The sequence below is a fragment of the Bactrocera dorsalis genome, chromosome 2, assembly GCF_023373825.1.
Source record: "Bactrocera dorsalis isolate Fly_Bdor chromosome 2, ASM2337382v1, whole genome shotgun sequence".
NCBI lineage: Eukaryota > Metazoa > Arthropoda > Insecta > Diptera > Tephritidae > Bactrocera > Bactrocera dorsalis.
Genome location: NC_064304.1, coordinates 53,337,590 through 53,355,448, shown reverse-complemented (window position 1 = coordinate 53,355,448; position 17,859 = coordinate 53,337,590). Strand labels below are relative to the sequence as shown.

General features: G+C 35.4%; 2 protein-coding genes across 18 annotated transcripts in view; one reads left to right on the top strand and one right to left on the bottom strand.

The window, feature by feature from the left end:
- The window catches only part of LOC105225669 (protein sneaky), a 392,025-nt gene that overhangs the window by 10,807 nt on the left and 363,359 nt on the right, over positions 1-17,859 (top strand). The window lies entirely within an intron of this gene.
- Positions 11,304-13,262, bottom strand: LOC125776344 (uncharacterized). Its single transcript, XM_049448095.1, has 2 exons — positions 12,146-13,262; positions 11,304-12,060 (listed from the first exon to the last, which is right to left on the bottom strand). Exon 1 carries the CDS (start codon positions 13,172-13,174, stop codon positions 12,152-12,154), a length of 1,023 nt encoding a protein of 340 aa, XP_049304052.1. The 5' UTR covers positions 13,175-13,262; the 3' UTR covers positions 11,304-12,060; positions 12,146-12,151.

Here is a 17,859-nt window from a genome sequence, read left to right as displayed (position 1 = left end):
AATAAAAAAGTGATCATTAGTATTTTCAACGCCTGAATGTATTGTACTTATAGAATCATGAAATAATGATTTAATATCATAATTTTCCATGTCATCAATTTTTTCTTCATTATCAATTTCTAAACGACTTAGAAAATCCGCCACTTTGTTTTCTTGACCTTTGATATGTTCAATGTCAAATTCAAATTCCGAAATAAGCGTTTTCCATCGCAAAATCCTTGAGTTTGGTTCTTTTAAGGACCATAACCATTTTAATGGCTGATGATCGGTTTGAACTATGAACGATGTACCAAACAAGTAAGGCCGAAAATATTTTAGTGCCCAGACAATCGCTAAAAGCTCTTTTTCTAGAGTATGATATTGTTTTTCGTGTTTATTCAACGATCTGCTAGCAAAGCATACTGGCCTATTTGATTGACTAAGAACGGCACCTAAAGCAACATCACTAGCATCAGTTGTCACAGTAAATTTTTTTTTTAAGTCAGGGTAAATCAAAAGTGGTGAAGAAGTGAGAATCTGTTTAAGTTTACGAAATGCCTCGATGTATTCGGGGTTATTGATGTCAATCTTGGAATTTTTTTTTAAATAATGTATTATTGGCGCTGCAATCATAGAGTAATTTTTTATAAATTTCCTATAATAGCCGGTTAAGCCTAAGAAGGATTGAATTTCTTTTACGTTACTGGGAATTTTCACATCCTGAATTGCTTTAATTTTTTCCAAATTGGGTTTAATTCCTTGTGAAGTAATTACGTGACCCAGATAGGTAGTAAACTTTCTCAAAAAGCTACATTTGTTGAATTGGACTTTTAAATTATATTTCATTAAACTTTGAAATATTTTTTCAACACTTTCAATATGTTCTCTTAGTGAAGTGCAAAACACCAAAATGTCGTCCATATACAAAATACATATTTTATTAATATGATCACTCAATACATAGTTCATCATCCTTTGAAACGATGCAGGGGCATTTTTTAAGCCAAATGGCATTCTCAAAAATTCATAGTGCCCTTTAGAACTAGAAAATGCAGTTTTCTCGATATAATTTTCGTCCATTAATATCTGGTGAAATCCTTTTGCTAGGTCGATTGTGGAGAAATAAACAGAACGACCCAACTTTTCAAATAATGTGTCTATATTAGGAATCGGAAATCTATCATCAATTGTAAAGCTATTTAACTTTTTGTAATCAATTACCACCCTCCAACTTTTGTGACCATTATTGTCAGTTTTTTTGGGAACTATTAAAAGTGGTGAATTGTACGGAGAACGACTTGGTCTGATAATATTATTTTTTAACATTGAGTCAATTTGACGATTGATTTCCTCATCCAATGCATAGGTTTTTTTTTTTATAATTTTTTATGTAAATAGGACTGTGAGGCCTTGTGAGGATTTTATGCTTAACACATGTAGTGGCAGTCAAAAACTGCCCTTCCTGATAAAAAATATTTTTGTTTTTCTTCAACACTTTAAGTATTTCAGTTTTTTCTTCGACATTAATATCTTTTGACAAGAGTAAATCATAATCTAATTCGTCTTTTTCTAAATAACAAATATCAAGAAAATCTTCCTCTACAATTTCAACACTTCTACCAACAGCAGTATTCTCAACAAAAGACAATACCCGATTATTTATTACCAATGCACCAATAGAGAAATCAATGGATGCCTTGAGGGGCAACAATCTGTTTGCACCAATTATACAATCAAATGGTTTGTTCACAAATTCCATCAATTTTATAGACATAGTTTTATCTACCATATTGAATTCTATAGGAACATCAACTATAATTTCCTCAGAAATTAAGCGAGTCCCCATTAATGTTTTTAACAATACAGGTTTTTTTAATTTTCTTTTATTATTGTAGTTTTTAAATGTATCGAGGTTGCCTAATGTGGTCATGGAACCACTATCAATTAAACACCTGATTCTATTATCATTAATGGTAATATCTATTAAGGGTAATTCGTATGTAGTGGAGAAAGACGAAAATTTTCGTATGTTTGCAAGTTATCTACCTCCATAGGTGTTGTTTGTTGATCTGGGCTAAGATTTCGACCAACAAAATTACCACTGTTATTATTTTGATAATTATGATTATCTCTGAAGTATCTACCATTATTAAAAACATCTTTTGGAAAATTATTTCTAATATTCCCACTATTATTATTTTCACCATTATTTCTAAAATTTCCACTATTATTTCTGAAATTTCCGCTATTATTTTGAAAGTTATTTCTGAAATTTCCATAATTATTTTGAAATCTAGTATTTTGCCGAAACTGATTATTATTATTATTTGAATTATTTAGATTTAACGTGTTTCGATAACCATTAGTATTATTACTTAAATTATCCTTAAAATTACTTTTATTTAATATTTGAATGTCATTCAAAATATTATTGACTATAAAATAATTGCTTGCCTTTTCTAAAGTATCAATACTATTTTGTAATAATAAAGTTCGAATGTTTAATGGTAAAAATGTAGTATACACATCAAAAATTAATACCTCATTATTCCTTGGAGTATATAAACGTTCTACTGAACCTTCTAAATGAAATTTATTATTCATTTTAAATAAAATTTGACTTAGCTTATAATGAAGTTGTTCGATGTTTCGAGCGTGCACGTTCATTGCCTCGTTGCGAAGATTCAAGTACGTTGTCTTTACCCCAAATTCGGTTTTTAATTTTGAAATTATATCCTCAAAGGATGGTTCAATCAGCGTTTCTATCATCTGTAGAGCTTTACCACGTAGTTTATTTGTTATTACTTTTCTTATAATTTCCATATTTTCTGGTGCGGTGAGTGATAATATTGTTTCCATATCACGAAAAAATGTTAATAGTTTATAATTATCAGTTCCACAGAAAGTCGGAACATTTCGTGCTTCTCTTAAGCTTTCAGACAATGTTAATGCCATGATTATTAATTAAGTCAAGTAGCACAACAAAAAGATAAATGTTTGAGAGTCGAATAAAAACACTATTATAACATCAATCGGTAACAGCTAATTATTTCAATGTTAACACCAACTGAGTGTATCATCCAAAACACAAACCACTCAAGAGCACAAACCACAATAGAACGGTTCCTTATTGTTTTTGTATTATGGTTCCATATTTTTTTTTTTTTGTAATAATAAATTGTACACCTTTATCTTGTGTACAGTACCGTATGTTTTTTAATAGTCTTCATCAATAATTCACTTCACTGTAACTTCACGCTTATAGTTCGTACACTGGATGTTTGTTTTGATATCAATCATCCCATCCTCGTCGCCAGTTTTGTTCTTTGATTCTTGATTCTTTAATTTTTCATTTCTTTAGGTTTTAAATAAAACACGATTTTTAATTTTAACAATTATAAGTTTATTGAACTGATCTGATCTTAGCTTATCTCCGCTTGATCGTTGATCCCAGACTGAAGTCGCTCTCGTCAAGCCCAAACGTTTAGCGGTGCATTGCCTGGAATATCCAGTTGACCAAGGTGACCTTTAAAGGCATAGATATAACAATTAGGATAGCAACTGAATATTCCCAAGAACAACAATAACAATTCGAAGAGAATGAGAGAGATGATATATAACTAGCATGCGTAAGTGTCGCCATTTCACTGACTATTCGCAACAAATAAATACAGTTTCTCTCTCTTTCTCATATTCCCATGTATATATGTATGTATATGCAAGGTAGTACAAATAGTGTGCACTCTATCTGGATGATAGGTTTAAATTCTTTACATGAAAGTTCACCTCTTTAACACAGGTTCATACATACAGTGCGAATTCTTAAATTTGCCTTGGATACATACGTACATGTTTAAGTATTTTAATCTTATCTCCTCTTTATATCGAGGCCGATCACAAATCCGGCTCGACATGGACCAAATGTTTCTCATAAGAGGAACTGTTTGAATAAAACACATGATTTTTTTTAACGTTGGGAAAGATAGAAAAACCCAACGATGTTTATTTGACCGAATCCAAATTAATACTAAACATTGCTCCTCATTACTACTCATTACATCTCTATCTTTCATTTTTTCAACATTGACGTCGTGGTATTTCGTTGATGCCATATCGCACCAATTCACCCAATTCTTAACATGTTTGATTAGTTTTTTGTGTTTATAATTTATACCTTTCTATATTATATAGTAAATTCTAATTTTTACGTGTTTCTTATGATACTTTCTTTTCTCTTATAATTTAGTTTTTAATTAGCGTTAATTTTCTAGAATTCAACAACCATTTCCCTTTTTGGCTTGCTTGTTTTCGGTATGTGCTTGTTGTCTTTTCGTATGTGTTTGATTTTTTTATGTTTATAATTAATAGATATCTATACTTAATTAATTTTTCATGTTTCAGATGATGTTTTCTTTTAGTTCGTTTTGAGTTAGCGTTAGTTTTCGAGAATTCAACAACAATTTTGCTTTTTCACTTGCCTTGTTTTCGGTGCCTTTTTTGCAATTATTGACTGTAACATTCCGTCATTTAACAATTGCTGGATTTTTTGTTTGAAAAAATCGATCCACGTCATTGGGACTGATGGAGGTTGTCGATGTTGAGATTGATGCCAAAGATTTCTTTGTTGATATTTGTTTAGTCATCCTTTAATTTGGTATGTAGTGATTCTGGTGTCTCCTCTTGGTGGGAATATGTTAATGTTGTCCGCTGTTTCAGGGTCTATTGCGAATCTTGGTGAAAATATTATCCACTATTTCAGGACTTATACTTTTGTACCTTGTTCCACTTTTTCAGGAATTTTCGCTGTCCGCTGTTCCAGGGTCCGTTATGAATTTTGCTGAATTCGCCGCTGTCCGTTTTTTCAGAATCTGCTTTGATTCATTCTGGATGTATTGTCCGCTGTTACAGGACGTATGTATATTTACATTCATTGCCATTTGTTTCTGCACTTTTTTCAGGCATTTAGTGCTGAAAGTCCTACTTCCTGTGGAATTTTTTGATTTAGTCCTTTCGGAATAAAATCTGGCTTTTTGGATAGCAAATAAATTTGCCATCCCGGTTGAGCCCCCAGTTAATTTTTACCAGAAGTAAAAATGAGTCAAAAGAATATATTTTGAGCTGCACTGAAATGTGTACTCTTTATTTATACTCTTAAGACTAACTTATTACATAGTTCTTACTGCTATTTATACTAACTTATTACTAGTTCATAGTTTGTTTACAGATTATATTATTTGTTTAGGTTGGTTTACTGTTTATTGTTTCCTTAGATACATTTGGTTTGTTTTACGAGTAAAGCTTAGTACGCAGCTCTCAAGAAACGTAAAAACTTCATATAAAAAAACGCTTAAGAAACGGTCCAGAAACGTTCCTGCGATAAGCTTACTTGTGCTAGTACGCAGCTCTCAAGAAATCTAGTACTAATTTTTAATACTTTTTTTCAATAAAATGTGAATATGGCAAACCTGGTTTTGCGAAGAAACATCAAATCAACAATTGTTTCTTGAAGGAAATTCGAAGTAATCGTCAAATTCATCCTAAATTAGTTGAAATCATTATTATAAAGTATATTCCATTTTGAAATGTTGTATAAAACCAACCAATCATCAACAACATTCCTTAAATCTCAATGAAATAATTTGTGTTACCATACACATACATACATACATGCATACGCACAAAGTTTGTTTACTTTGTTTATTCTCTCTTGCTCTTCTAATGTGGATCATTCACAATGCGTAACCAGCTGTCAACATTACTTGAGAAATAATGTATTTTTGTTATTGAGCAATTACTTGAGAGCTGCGTACCAACCTTAAGATAACGTTGTTGTCAATGTTGTTTTGATACTTGTTAGTTGTAGTGATAGTGCATTTCAATTGTCCCAAATCAAGGTTGTTTTGATGCATTCTATTTACTGAAACAAAAGATTGTTTTGTTGTTTGTTACTATTATTATATAAGGAATACCTTATTTTTAACTCGCGCGCTGCTCTATATGTACTTATGTACATGCGCATGACATTCCCATACGAAAAATGCACACACAAACCTTCATATATACACATGTAAATATGTCTCCCGCAAAAACTACAAATATTGTTCTACAAAAACAACAATCGTCTAAAACAGGGATGGGCACATTTTTAGCCCGCAAAGTTAGCAAAGTGCGCACGGGTGCTAGATGAGGGGAATATCAGTTTACGGAGAGAAGGGCATAACAAGTTGAGAAAAATTGCGAAAAAAATGAATTACATTCCTCCGTAACTTGATGTTCATCGCAGAGTGGTTGCGGCAATACTGACATTGTACACAAATTTTATGGTGGAAGTTTACTTCATATCGGAATTGTACAGTTGTGTGAACAAAAATGGGTAAACATAATTTGCAGAGTTTAGAGTTTCGCATTAAAATTTGTTTTTATTTACCTTTGCATGGTGGGAAATTTTAATCACTGTTAGGAAAAAATATATATATGTTATGTTATGTATCTAAAAACAATTTTATTTAATAAGAAAACAGCATATTTTAAAACTTCACAACACCTTATGGTTGTTTCTATTTTGTTCACACCACTGTACATGTGATAGATCAGTCAATGGTGGTGGAAAATACGTTGCTCTCATTTGTAAATATGGAGTGGTAAAACGTTGCTCTCACTTCCCTCTTCATGTTTGCCCGCGATGATCCCCTCACCTAGCCCTCAAAATGTGCACTCGTGCCCGCACGGGCAAAATGCCACTGAGGGCTAATGTGCCCATCCCTGGTCTAAAACATCATCATTCGAGTACATACTTATATGCGTACACATGTACATAAATATGTGGGTATGATATTCCCACACAAACAATGCATACACAACATATATACTTATATGCGTTCACATGTAGATATGTCACACGCAAAAATTGCCAATAATTTTTTTTCTAAAGAAACAACAATCGTCTCAAATAGCATCAGAAATCAATATGGCCGACGTCAAAATTTATAGTAAATTAAGCAACAAATTTTTCATTCATGAACACAAACGTACTTTCAAAAAGCAAATTCGATTCATTCATAAAGCAGACGCCATTACATCTCCCCGAGCGTGCCTTGCTTACAAGCGTCTTTTCGCGACGATTTCAAAAGCTAAAAAACATAAATTGAATATATGTACATATTTCTGAAATGTATGAGAAGGAAAATGTGAAAACCCCGCATATAAAAGTATATTCAAATACATTAGAATGAAAGTGACAACATAGTTTATTTCTCGATTTTCAAGCCAAGAAATGTTTCAAAGAAAATATTCAATATTCCTCTGATTTATGTGTACAGTCAATCCCGGCTAAGTAGTACTCCAGTGAAATGAAAATCATCTCTCTTAACTGCCTATATCTTGCTGCATCTCACGCTTTGTTTTTTGAAATACATAGAAATTATTGTTTTAAGTACCACTCGCTTAAGTATCTGCACTCGATTATGTACCATTTCATATTTTTATTTTTAACAAACAACAAATATCTGCATCTTTGGTTATAACACATAGCCGGGATTGACTGTATTTGTCAAGGAATGTACAAAATATTTTGTAATTCTGAAATATTTTTACGCAGCTGCGTCAATACCTACATATGTATGCAAGCTCACACATGAACATATGTACATATTTACGCTGGTTTGTGGGCGAAGCTGTATAGCGGCAAAAGAAGCGGTGATAATCGGCGGCCGTTCGTTTCGGCAAAGCTTTGTCGTCAGGTCAGTCCTTCGACACATTGACTTTTTGACAAAACGTTCGGTCAGAGAACTTTAAGCATAAAGAAGGTGCAGGTTCGACAACGAACATTTGTTAGATTTATAGTAAGGAATTTACCTCACAACCACAGAATTCACGCTATGAAACGTTAACATTTTTAACAGTTCTCCACATACTCAACAGAGAAAATGAAGAAAAATAAATATATATATTTTCGGTGTATGATGACGTGGCATGTATGCCCAAGCAGAGAATATGAAGAGACAAAATATGTATGCGTGCTCCTTATCACTACTCCCAACAACAGCATTGTGAAATTTTCAAGCTTCAATTTTTGCTTTCAACCAGGAAATCGCTTGTATGTGCTTTTGTGTTTTGCCCTCAGCAATTCCATATTTACATGTAAAAATAATTATGATATGAGTATAATTTTGTTTTGTTTAGTAGTTTGCATACTGATTCTTTTGATTAATTTCCTCACACTCACCGTTCGGAATTATAAGAAAAAAAGGGCAACACTCAATTCCGCTAAGAAATTTTACAAAATGTATTTATTAAAAAAAGGAGTTTAGATGTTTAACACAACTTGAAAGTCTAGAATTTTAATATAAATGTTTAAGACGGATTCCCTTTTTTTTTAACTGGATATTCGCACAAAGTAAATGTTGGAGCTCGGGGTGAATCGCACTGCTATCGTCAGCGGATCGCAAAAAAAAGAAGTTACGAACTTGTTTCTCTGCCCCTTTTGTTCCCTTTTGGTTGTGGTGAAAAATGCAGTGGTATTCGTATTGTAGTTATGTATGATGTGGATTGTAGGTGGTGTCAAGATGAGTGTGGTGAATGAAGCGTGTTAGTGACGTATATTTTAATGCGGTGAGTGTAGAGTGTTCTGGATGCGTGATTATTGCTGTTCGGTGTTGATTATATCTTGTGTCGGGCAGGAGACTGAGGCTCATTTAGCCACATACATACATAATAGTATTTATAGTCAATTTGGACTTACATATTTAATATTTTTGTTTGATTTTTACCGTAAATATTTTTGTATTATATTTCTTACTAATAGAAATTAAATTTATCACAAGAATATATACATATGTATGTATGTACGTGTTCTATCATATTAAGGGGGTATTCTACTCTAGAATTTTGAAAAATCGAACTTTTTTCATATATTTAAACTTTAGACCCTTAAGAACATATCCTCTACAGGATTTTTAAAAATTAAAATTATTTTAAGAGCTACAGTTACTTTAGTGACGCAGTACCTAGCCCGGTAGGTAGGTAGACTCACTTTTTTAAACGCGTTTTTCTCGAAACTACTTTTTTCCACACGGTACCGGCATTATCTCAAGTTCTGTACAATCGATTTACTTGAATTCTATTGCTGCAAATATGGGAAAGATAACGAAATAATACGAATACGCATATTTCATGAAGGTCATCAATTTCACGACTCTAAAAAAAAATTTTCGTTCTTTGTCCTAAAGTTTATTTTATGATTTTCTGATTAATTATGAACAAAAGCGGTAAGAATATACCTTTTTTCGTATAAAGTTTGCTTTTGTAAAAGTTATAGTAACAATACTATATTTGGGGTTTATTAAGAGATAGTAGCTATGAGCATAAAAGAAACAAGTAAAGAAGGGCTAAGTTCGGGTGTCATCAACCATTTTTCATTATCCCTCATTTACATATTTGTTTATTTTGCTGTCAAATTATTTAGAATTAAATTCTGAGAGATTTACCGATATTTTCGGTGAAAAATTAGGTTAGGTTAGGTTAGGCACTGAGTTCTTCGTGTTCGATATCAGGGACCTGGAAAATTTATTTCCACAAGGGATACCTCAGCTCAAATACCGTATTTGTGTAAAGCTTTATTCCGCTATCATCATTGGTTCTTAATGTATATATTATACAGAGAAGACATCAGATGGAATGCAAAATAGCGTTATATTGGAAGAAGGCGTGGTTGTGGACCGATTTCACCCATATTTCGTACATGTCATCAGGGTGTTAAGAAAATATTATATACCGAATTTCATTGAAATCGGTCCAGTTGTTCCTGAGATATGGTTTTTGGTCCATAAGTGGGCGACGCCACGTCCATTTTAAATTTAAAAAAAAAGCCTGGGTGCAGCTTCCTTCTGCCATTTCTTCCGTAAAATTTAGTGTTTCTGACGTTTTTTGTTAGTCGGTTAACGCACTTTTAGTGATTTTCAACATAACCTTTGTATGATATCTCAATTTTTACTCAAGTTACAGCTTGCACGGACAGACGGACGGACGGACAGACAGACATCCGGATTTCAACTCTACTCGTCACCCTTATCACTTTGGTATATATAACCCTATATTTGACTCTTTAAGTTTTAGGACTTACAAACAACTATAATACTCTCCTTAGCACTTTGTTGCGAGAGTATAAAAATAAAAGTGTGTACTTTTAAATTATTTTTTACTTTTTTGTTATTTGGATGGTAAAATTTAATAAAAATATTAAAAATGTTTTTTAAGTGATTTCATTTTCAATTAAAAATTAAAACCACATATTTTAAAAAATATCCTTAAAGCGGTTTCCTGAATAAAAAAACAAACTTTTTCATGGGCTATATTTTTTTTCGTCTAATTACGACCTAAAACACGGAAATTTAATCCTTCAAAATTATGGTCAAATTTTGTGTTGACATGTGTTTTCTATGAAGAAATGAAGTTCATTCATTATGAAGCGCATCTTCACTTTGTATAGTCGAAATATATATGATTTACTTGAAATATTAATTTATTTAAAAATTAAAATTATTTTTATCTAATTTTTCCCGATTTTGTAAAAAAATAAACTTTTTACCATTTTCGGAAAACAATGGTTCATAAAATACAAAATAATCACGCATATGTGACTCAGAGAATGCTTTTTTACATTCTCTGTGTGACTTTGCATATTTTTTTTTAAAGCAGTTCTCTTTATTTATTCTCGCATGAATTTAGTCGTTTTGCATATATGTATTTCTGCCAGAAAATGGGCTCATTTCTGCTAAATGGCAGCCAGAATGGTGAATTCCTTACTACAATCCTATAAGCTATGTTAGCAGTCAAATCGAACATCATACAGAATTCAATTTGCACCTTCTTTATGCTTTAAGTTCTGTGGTTTGGCCATTGGTTGCCTGTGACAACGGAGTTTTTGTATGAAACAATGGGTGTATATATTTACACGCAAAGTTGTGTGTAGACAAATTTACAAAAATTATGCGAACGATTCTTTCAAATTTGCTTACGTGCACACAAAATTACATATATATGTGAATATGTGAAAATTATGCGTATGGTTTTTTTAAATCTTTTCACATGCTTATGTGAATCTGTGCGACGGCATGGTCTTTTAAAACGTTATCAAAACCTTTAATGCCCAAAGCAAACAAATAACAAACCTATATTAATTATAATTATATTATTTGTAATATTTAGGTAATTATACATATATGACTTTATTATACATTTCAACAGATTTAATGGAATTCATCATTAAATAGATCAAATTGATATCAAATACATATATCTTTTATAACATCTACATATAAATGATATCCATAGTCCTTTGCGCTTTGTAAATACGCGAATCTGTAAGCGTACATTTGTAAACATTGAAATTAGCATCACCTTTCTCATTGTCGGGGTATGTCGACGTATGGGGCCGATTGCGTTTTATTAAAAGATATTTCGTTTTAGTTTTAACGTTATAAATGTTCGAGTTTAATTGAGTTTAATATAATTATAAATATATGGGTGTGTGAATGTGTGCAACCAATGATGGTTAAATGTGTTATTAGTAGATATAAATATGTAAATCTATGTTAATTTATTAAATGATTGTAACCTGCTGCTGCTTTAAATCCTGAGTTGTTGTTGTTTATCGAATGTGCCGATTTGGTGGTTTCTCCAGTGTTTGTCCACTTGAATAGGGATTGTCACCGCTGTATCTGCTTGGGTTTGTAATATTAAATTGATGTAATAATTGTCCACTTGCTTAATTTCTGTGAATTTTGTTTTTCTTAGTGTTCACTTGTGTTTTTCTGTATTCACTGTGTACTTCACTTGTATATCGTTTCACTTGTGATTCGCTTAATTTCATTTGTGTTCGCTTCTGTATGTTGGCGGGATAATATTACCTTTGTGGTGAAAGCGCGGGAAAATCGTCTCCTTCATTCCTCCTTTTTCGCCTGTTGCGTGAAGTTGGGGCGGTTTATACTCCTCTACATTACGCCTCTATTACTTTTTGTAATTTGTGGGAGTAATGCAGAGGAGTATTTGTTTGGATTAAACATCCCGGCCACCTTGCAGAATCTGCGAAATAATTGAGTATTAATAGGGTAACTGATTGGGTATTGAAAAAATTGAGATTTTTTTTGAGTATTTATCAGCAATATACTTATGGTTAGATGGTGCCAGTAAGGGTCCAGCCAAATGCTGTATTCTGCGCTACCACCGTACCATTATCGGGTTTGAATAGTCCATTTCTGATGATTTGAGGGTACACATCTGCTCCAATCTCCAACGTTATCTCCCTGTTGCTGTGGAATTGAGGGTCAGCGAGAACTAAGTGTTCAAAGCGCATTTGCACATCGTCGCTTAGATCTCGCTCATAGGGTTTTTTGGGTAGCTTGTGGGTGATGACTGCGTTACATTCCAGAGAAAACTTTGTGTCATTATTTGAGCTGATTTGTATGCTACAAATACGATACGTGTTGAGGTATGTAATTGGCAGTTTTAAGTGTTTGACGAGTTCAGCTGCTATATTCGTGATTTTGAGGGTAGGGTTTAAAATGGCTCGAACTTTATGCCATTCACCATCGCATCTTAATCGTATCTTCAACGTGGGTACTAGGGTCTGCTTAGCCAGTAAGGATGGTAGTCGGGTCTCTATTGCAAGTGGATGTTTCTCCACAACATTGGCATCGTTGGTCGGGTATAGCCTCGGATGTCCGTGTAGGGATGAATGATGTTTCCCATGACAAACGGAACATCTATTTTTGCTGGTGCATCCTCCTGTCTTGTGCGACCTGGCTAAGCAATTAACGCAGTAGTTGTATTTGATTACTGCTTCGTATTTTTTGTTTATGTTATATGCCGAGTACGTAGCGCAAGTCACTAGACGGTGGTCTTTCTTGCATATTCCGCAAGCGACATGACGGGATGATGTGTGTTTTCTTCGATGTGAGATCGTTTTCCGTGTTGTGCGATCATCACATTCCTTTTCTTCACGAATAGTGGGAAGGGTCGACTTGAAACGTTGAATGCGTCGGGACATCGTTTCGTCTTCCGAAATCGGTGTAATGCTGCGGGTTGCGCTACGGGACCGGATGCTAATTGCTGAGCTCATGCGACGAGGTTTGGGTGAGTTGGTGATTGTTGGGCTCATAGAACGAGGTTTGGGTGAGTTGGTGATTGTTGGGGCCATTTCACTAAAAAAGAAGAGAAAACTTGTATGTTATTCTGTATTTAATATCACAATTTTTGTGATGGGGCGGGTTACTGTGCCTTGAGCAGTTCGGATTTCAACCACTCGTGTTTTATGGTCTAAGCCGGGGAAGACCTTTTGGATTCGACCGAGCTTCCATTCGTTGGGTGAAGTATTGTCGTTTCTTATAACGACTAAGTCGTTAACTTCAACATTACGATGTGGGTATTTCCATTTATATCGCTTGTGTAGTTCCTTGAGGTACTCTTCTTTCCATCTCTTGCAAATGTGCTGGTAGAGTATTTTTAGTTTCTGCCATCTGTTAACGATGCTTAAATTTGCATCCTCTAAATTGGGTTCGGCAGGGGTTAGCAATGGGGTACCTATAAGGAAGTGTCCTGGAGTTAGAGGTTCCAAGCTTGTTGAGTCATCACTTATGGGGCTTATGGGTCGAGAGTTTAAACAGCTTTCAATGCGGGTCAATAGGGTAGCAAATTCTTCGAACGTGAATTTTTGTAGTTTTGCGATCTTTTTTAGGTGGGTTTTTAGACTTTTTACGCCTGCTTCCCATAATCCACCCATATGTGGAGCTCCTGGTGGGTTGAAGTGCCATGAGATATTTTGATGGCTATGGAGAGATGCAATTTGAGTTCGAAGTGTATGTAAGAATTCACGCCGATCTTTAACTAGCAACTGTGAAGCTCCTATAAAGTTTGTTCCGTTGTCGGAATAAAGATTGGCGGGGCATCCACGCCTCGAGAAGAAACGAGAGAATGCTGCTAGGAAGGCTTGTGTAGTGAGATCGCTAACGGGTTCGAGATGTATTGCTTTAGTTGAGAAGCATACAAATACACATATATATCCTTTGGTGATTAGACATGCTCTCCCAGTGTAGTTTTTGATGTCATAGGGTCCAGCGAAATCGATACCAGTGTTAGCAAACGGCCGGGTTAGGATGGTTCGTTCATTTGGAAGAGCTGCCATTATTTGGGTTTGTTGAGCCTTGTTGTGTATGATGCACGTTTTGCATTGATGAATGATTGTTTTAATCAGCATCTTTGCTTTGGGTATCCAGAATTCTGTCCTTAGGAGTCGGAGAACTAGCTGATTTCCGCCGTGTAACGTTGCTAAATGGGTAAATTGAGTTAGTAATTTTGTTATACGACTATTATAGGGTAATAGGATAGGGTGGCGCTCATTATATGATAGCGCTGCGGAATTGGTTAATCTTCCGTCACTTCGCATAACTCCTTTAGGGTCAATGAATGGATTTAAAGTCAATAATGAACTTTTCTTATGTATTTGGGTTTTACGGGTCAATGCATCATATTCTTCTCGGAAATGTGTTTTTTGGGTGTGAATAATTAACTTCATTCGGGTTGTTTTGAACTCTTCCGGGGTTATTTCGTGGTTTGCGTAATCAGTTTCTCGTCTCCTTGGTAAGGCATTTGCGCAAAACCTGAATAGGTAAGCGATAACGCGAATAGCTCTGGGGAATGAGGAAAATCTTTCGAGTATATCCTCTTGGGTGGTTATCGCAAACGTCTTAACGGGTTTGAACTCCACGGTGGTGTTGTATATTTTCTCCGTTGCTGGGAAATGCTCCTTTTCATGTTGTAGCCATTGGGGTCCATGCCACCAGAGGTTGCAATTTAATAGATCGGTGGGTGTACAACCTCGGCTTGCCAAGTCTGCGGGATTGTCTTGGCTTTCCACATGGTTCCAATTATCGACTCCCACTTTCTCGGTGATTGCAGCTACTCGATGTGAAACGAAAGTGGTCCATGAACAGGGTGGTTTGTTTAACCAAGCAAGAACTATGGTTGAGTCAGTCCAAAAATAATTTTTATATTGGGTTAGGTGTAGTTGGGGTAGGGTAGAGTTAAAAAGGTTAGCCAGTAGAACCGCTCCGCAGAGTTCCAATCTGGGTAGGGATACGGTTTTAATGGGAGCAACTCTTGTTTTTGACACTAAGAGAGTTGTCCATATTTTGTCTCCAACTGAAACCCTTATATAAAGTGTCGCGGCATATGCTTTTTCTGAAGCATCAGAGAAACCGTGGAATTCAATGGTGGCTGTTGGGTTAAAATGGGTCCACCTGGGTATTTCAATTTTGTTGATGTTGTCGTAATCCTTTACGAAGCTGTTCCATCGATGAAGGGTGAGGGGTTTCAGGCTTTCATCCCAGTCAGTTTTATCCAGCCATATTTGTTGCATAATTATTTTTGCCGTGATTATTATTGGACTAAGCCAACCGGCTGGGTCAAACAATTTTGCTATGGCTGATAAAACTTCTCGTTTGGTGTATGCGGGTTTTTTCTCCATTGGGTTGACGAGGAAGAAAAATGAATCCTTTTTGGAGTTCCATCGAATGCCCAGGGTTTTGGTGTTCTCGGGTTCCGAAAGGTTGAGTGTTTCTGTCTCCAAAAGATGATCCTGTGGAAGTCCTTTCAGAATGTGTGGGTCATTGGAGGTCCATTTTCGCAGAGCGAATCCTGGGGTCTTCAGAGCGGAAATGAGTTCATCTCGTGCTGACTTTGCCGTGGTCAGGTCATGTGTTCCGGCTAAAACATCGTCTACATACATTTCCTGGCGAAGTATTTTGGCTGCTAATGGGTGGGTTTCTTCTATATCATCGGCAAGTTTCATGAGGGTCCGGATTGCTAGATACGGTGCACAATTTATGCCGAACGTGACTGTTTGCAATTCGAAGTCTTCTATTGTGTCTTCCGGGGACTTCCTAAATAATATCCTTTGGAACCGAGTGTGTTTAGGGTCTACGAGTATTTGCCGGTACATTTTCTGAATATCCGCGTTAAAAACGAATTGGAAGAGTCGCCAATTTGTTATCAGAATAACAAGGTCTTTCTGTAAAGTAGGCCCGATATGTAAGACGTCATTCAAGCTTTTGTGATTTAACGTGGGGCAAGATGCGTTAAATACCACACGCAATTTCGTGGTTATACGGTCGGGTTTAATGACCGCGTGGTGTGGTAAGTAATATTGGGTCGCTTTACCAGAAGGGTCATACTCTACTTTCTTCATTTGTCCGAGTTCCAAATATTCCATGATTGCTTTGTCGTATTCTGCTTTCACTTCGGGTTTTTTAAGTAAAGCTCGTTCATTTCTGAGGAATTGGGCCAACGCTATATGTCTAGATTGTCCGATATCAATATTGTCGGGTTCTTTGAAGGGTAGGGTTACTATATAGCGCCCATCTGGATTACGACGGGTAGTTTTTTGGAAAATTTCCTCACAAATTTGGTCCGATTTGGAAACTACGGATTCCTTTGGGATTTCCTCCACCTCCCAAAAACGTGTGAGAAGACTCTCGGGATTCACTTTATTGTGAAATGATACTATGGTGGAATTTTGGGAGGGTTGGGTTATGGGTCCGGACAATATCCATCCGAATTCTGTCTCTTGAGCTAAGAGTGAACCTAGTACGTTTCTCTTTACTCCATTGAGTAAAATACTTGGATAGATATCACTACCGATTAGTATATCCACGGGTCTGGGTTTGTGAAATTGGGTGTCGGCTAAAGTGAATCCAAGATTTTTAAGACACTGCTTTGGATCTATGGGGTATGAGGGTAAATTATCAGTTAGGCTATTTAGTATAAATGCCTGTGCTGATAGCTTATAATTTGTGTTTAAGGGTGAGCAAAGCGTGATTTCACAAATACTCGTTGGTGTTGCTGAAACTGCATTATTTAGTCCGGTCACTTGGGCTGATACAGAGTGGGTGGGTATATGCAAGCTTCTCTGAAGTCTTCGAGATATAAATGTGGCTTCCGATCCTGAATCAATAAGGGCTCTCGCGGAATATCGCTGGCCATTATGTTCTATTTGAACCATTGCAGTACCGAGTAATATCTGCTTCCTACTTGGGTTGGGTGGGTCTTGGGTTGATGATATAGTGGACTGTATAGTTGTAGTGTAGGCTTGCCGATTTGTATTTGTGCTTTGAGTGGGTAGTGCGGTACTTGAAGCGTTTTCATGGTTCGAACTAGTGACGTTTGGTATTTCCGGAGTGGATTCAGGTCGAAAGCTGGATTCTCTGTGTATCAGAGTATTGTGTTTTTTGTGACACTTACGACACGAGAATTTACTCACACAGTTCTTGTAGCTGTGTGATATGGCCAAGCAGTTATAGCAATAACCATATTTTTTGATTGTGGAGATACGTGACTCCACATTCATTGCGAGAAATTTGGGACATTCTCGAATAGGGTGCTGCTTTTTACAGAGCTTACAGCTTTCTGTATCTATATTATGTTGAGTAAAGTTGAAATTATTATTTCTTTGGGTATTAGAGGGTCTAGCAATTGGCGTTTCAGCCACGTTTGCATGAAAAGTGTTGTATTTCTTTTCATCTGTTCTTTTAACTGCACCGGTGTGGAATGGGGGTAATTTTGCTACTGAAGCTTTGAAATTTCCAACAGATTCGAGGGTTTTGTATTTGTGGGTTAAAAAATTGTCGAAATTTGACCACGTCGGTATATCTGAATTGTCTGCTAGGGTATATTCAAACATTTCGAGAGTTTGTTTAGGTAGTTTGGAACTACAAAGATATATTAATATCGGATCCCAGCTTTGTGTGTCAATCTCAAGGTTGTTTAAATTGGTTAAAACGTTATTAACCGAACGTTGTAAGCTTTTTATAGCACAACCGGTTTCCTGAG

Coding starts and splice junctions, on each gene's coding strand:
- LOC125776344 (XM_049448095.1), bottom strand. CDS start 13,174: ATGGCCCCAACAATCACCAACTCACCCAAACCTCGTTCTATGAGCCCA.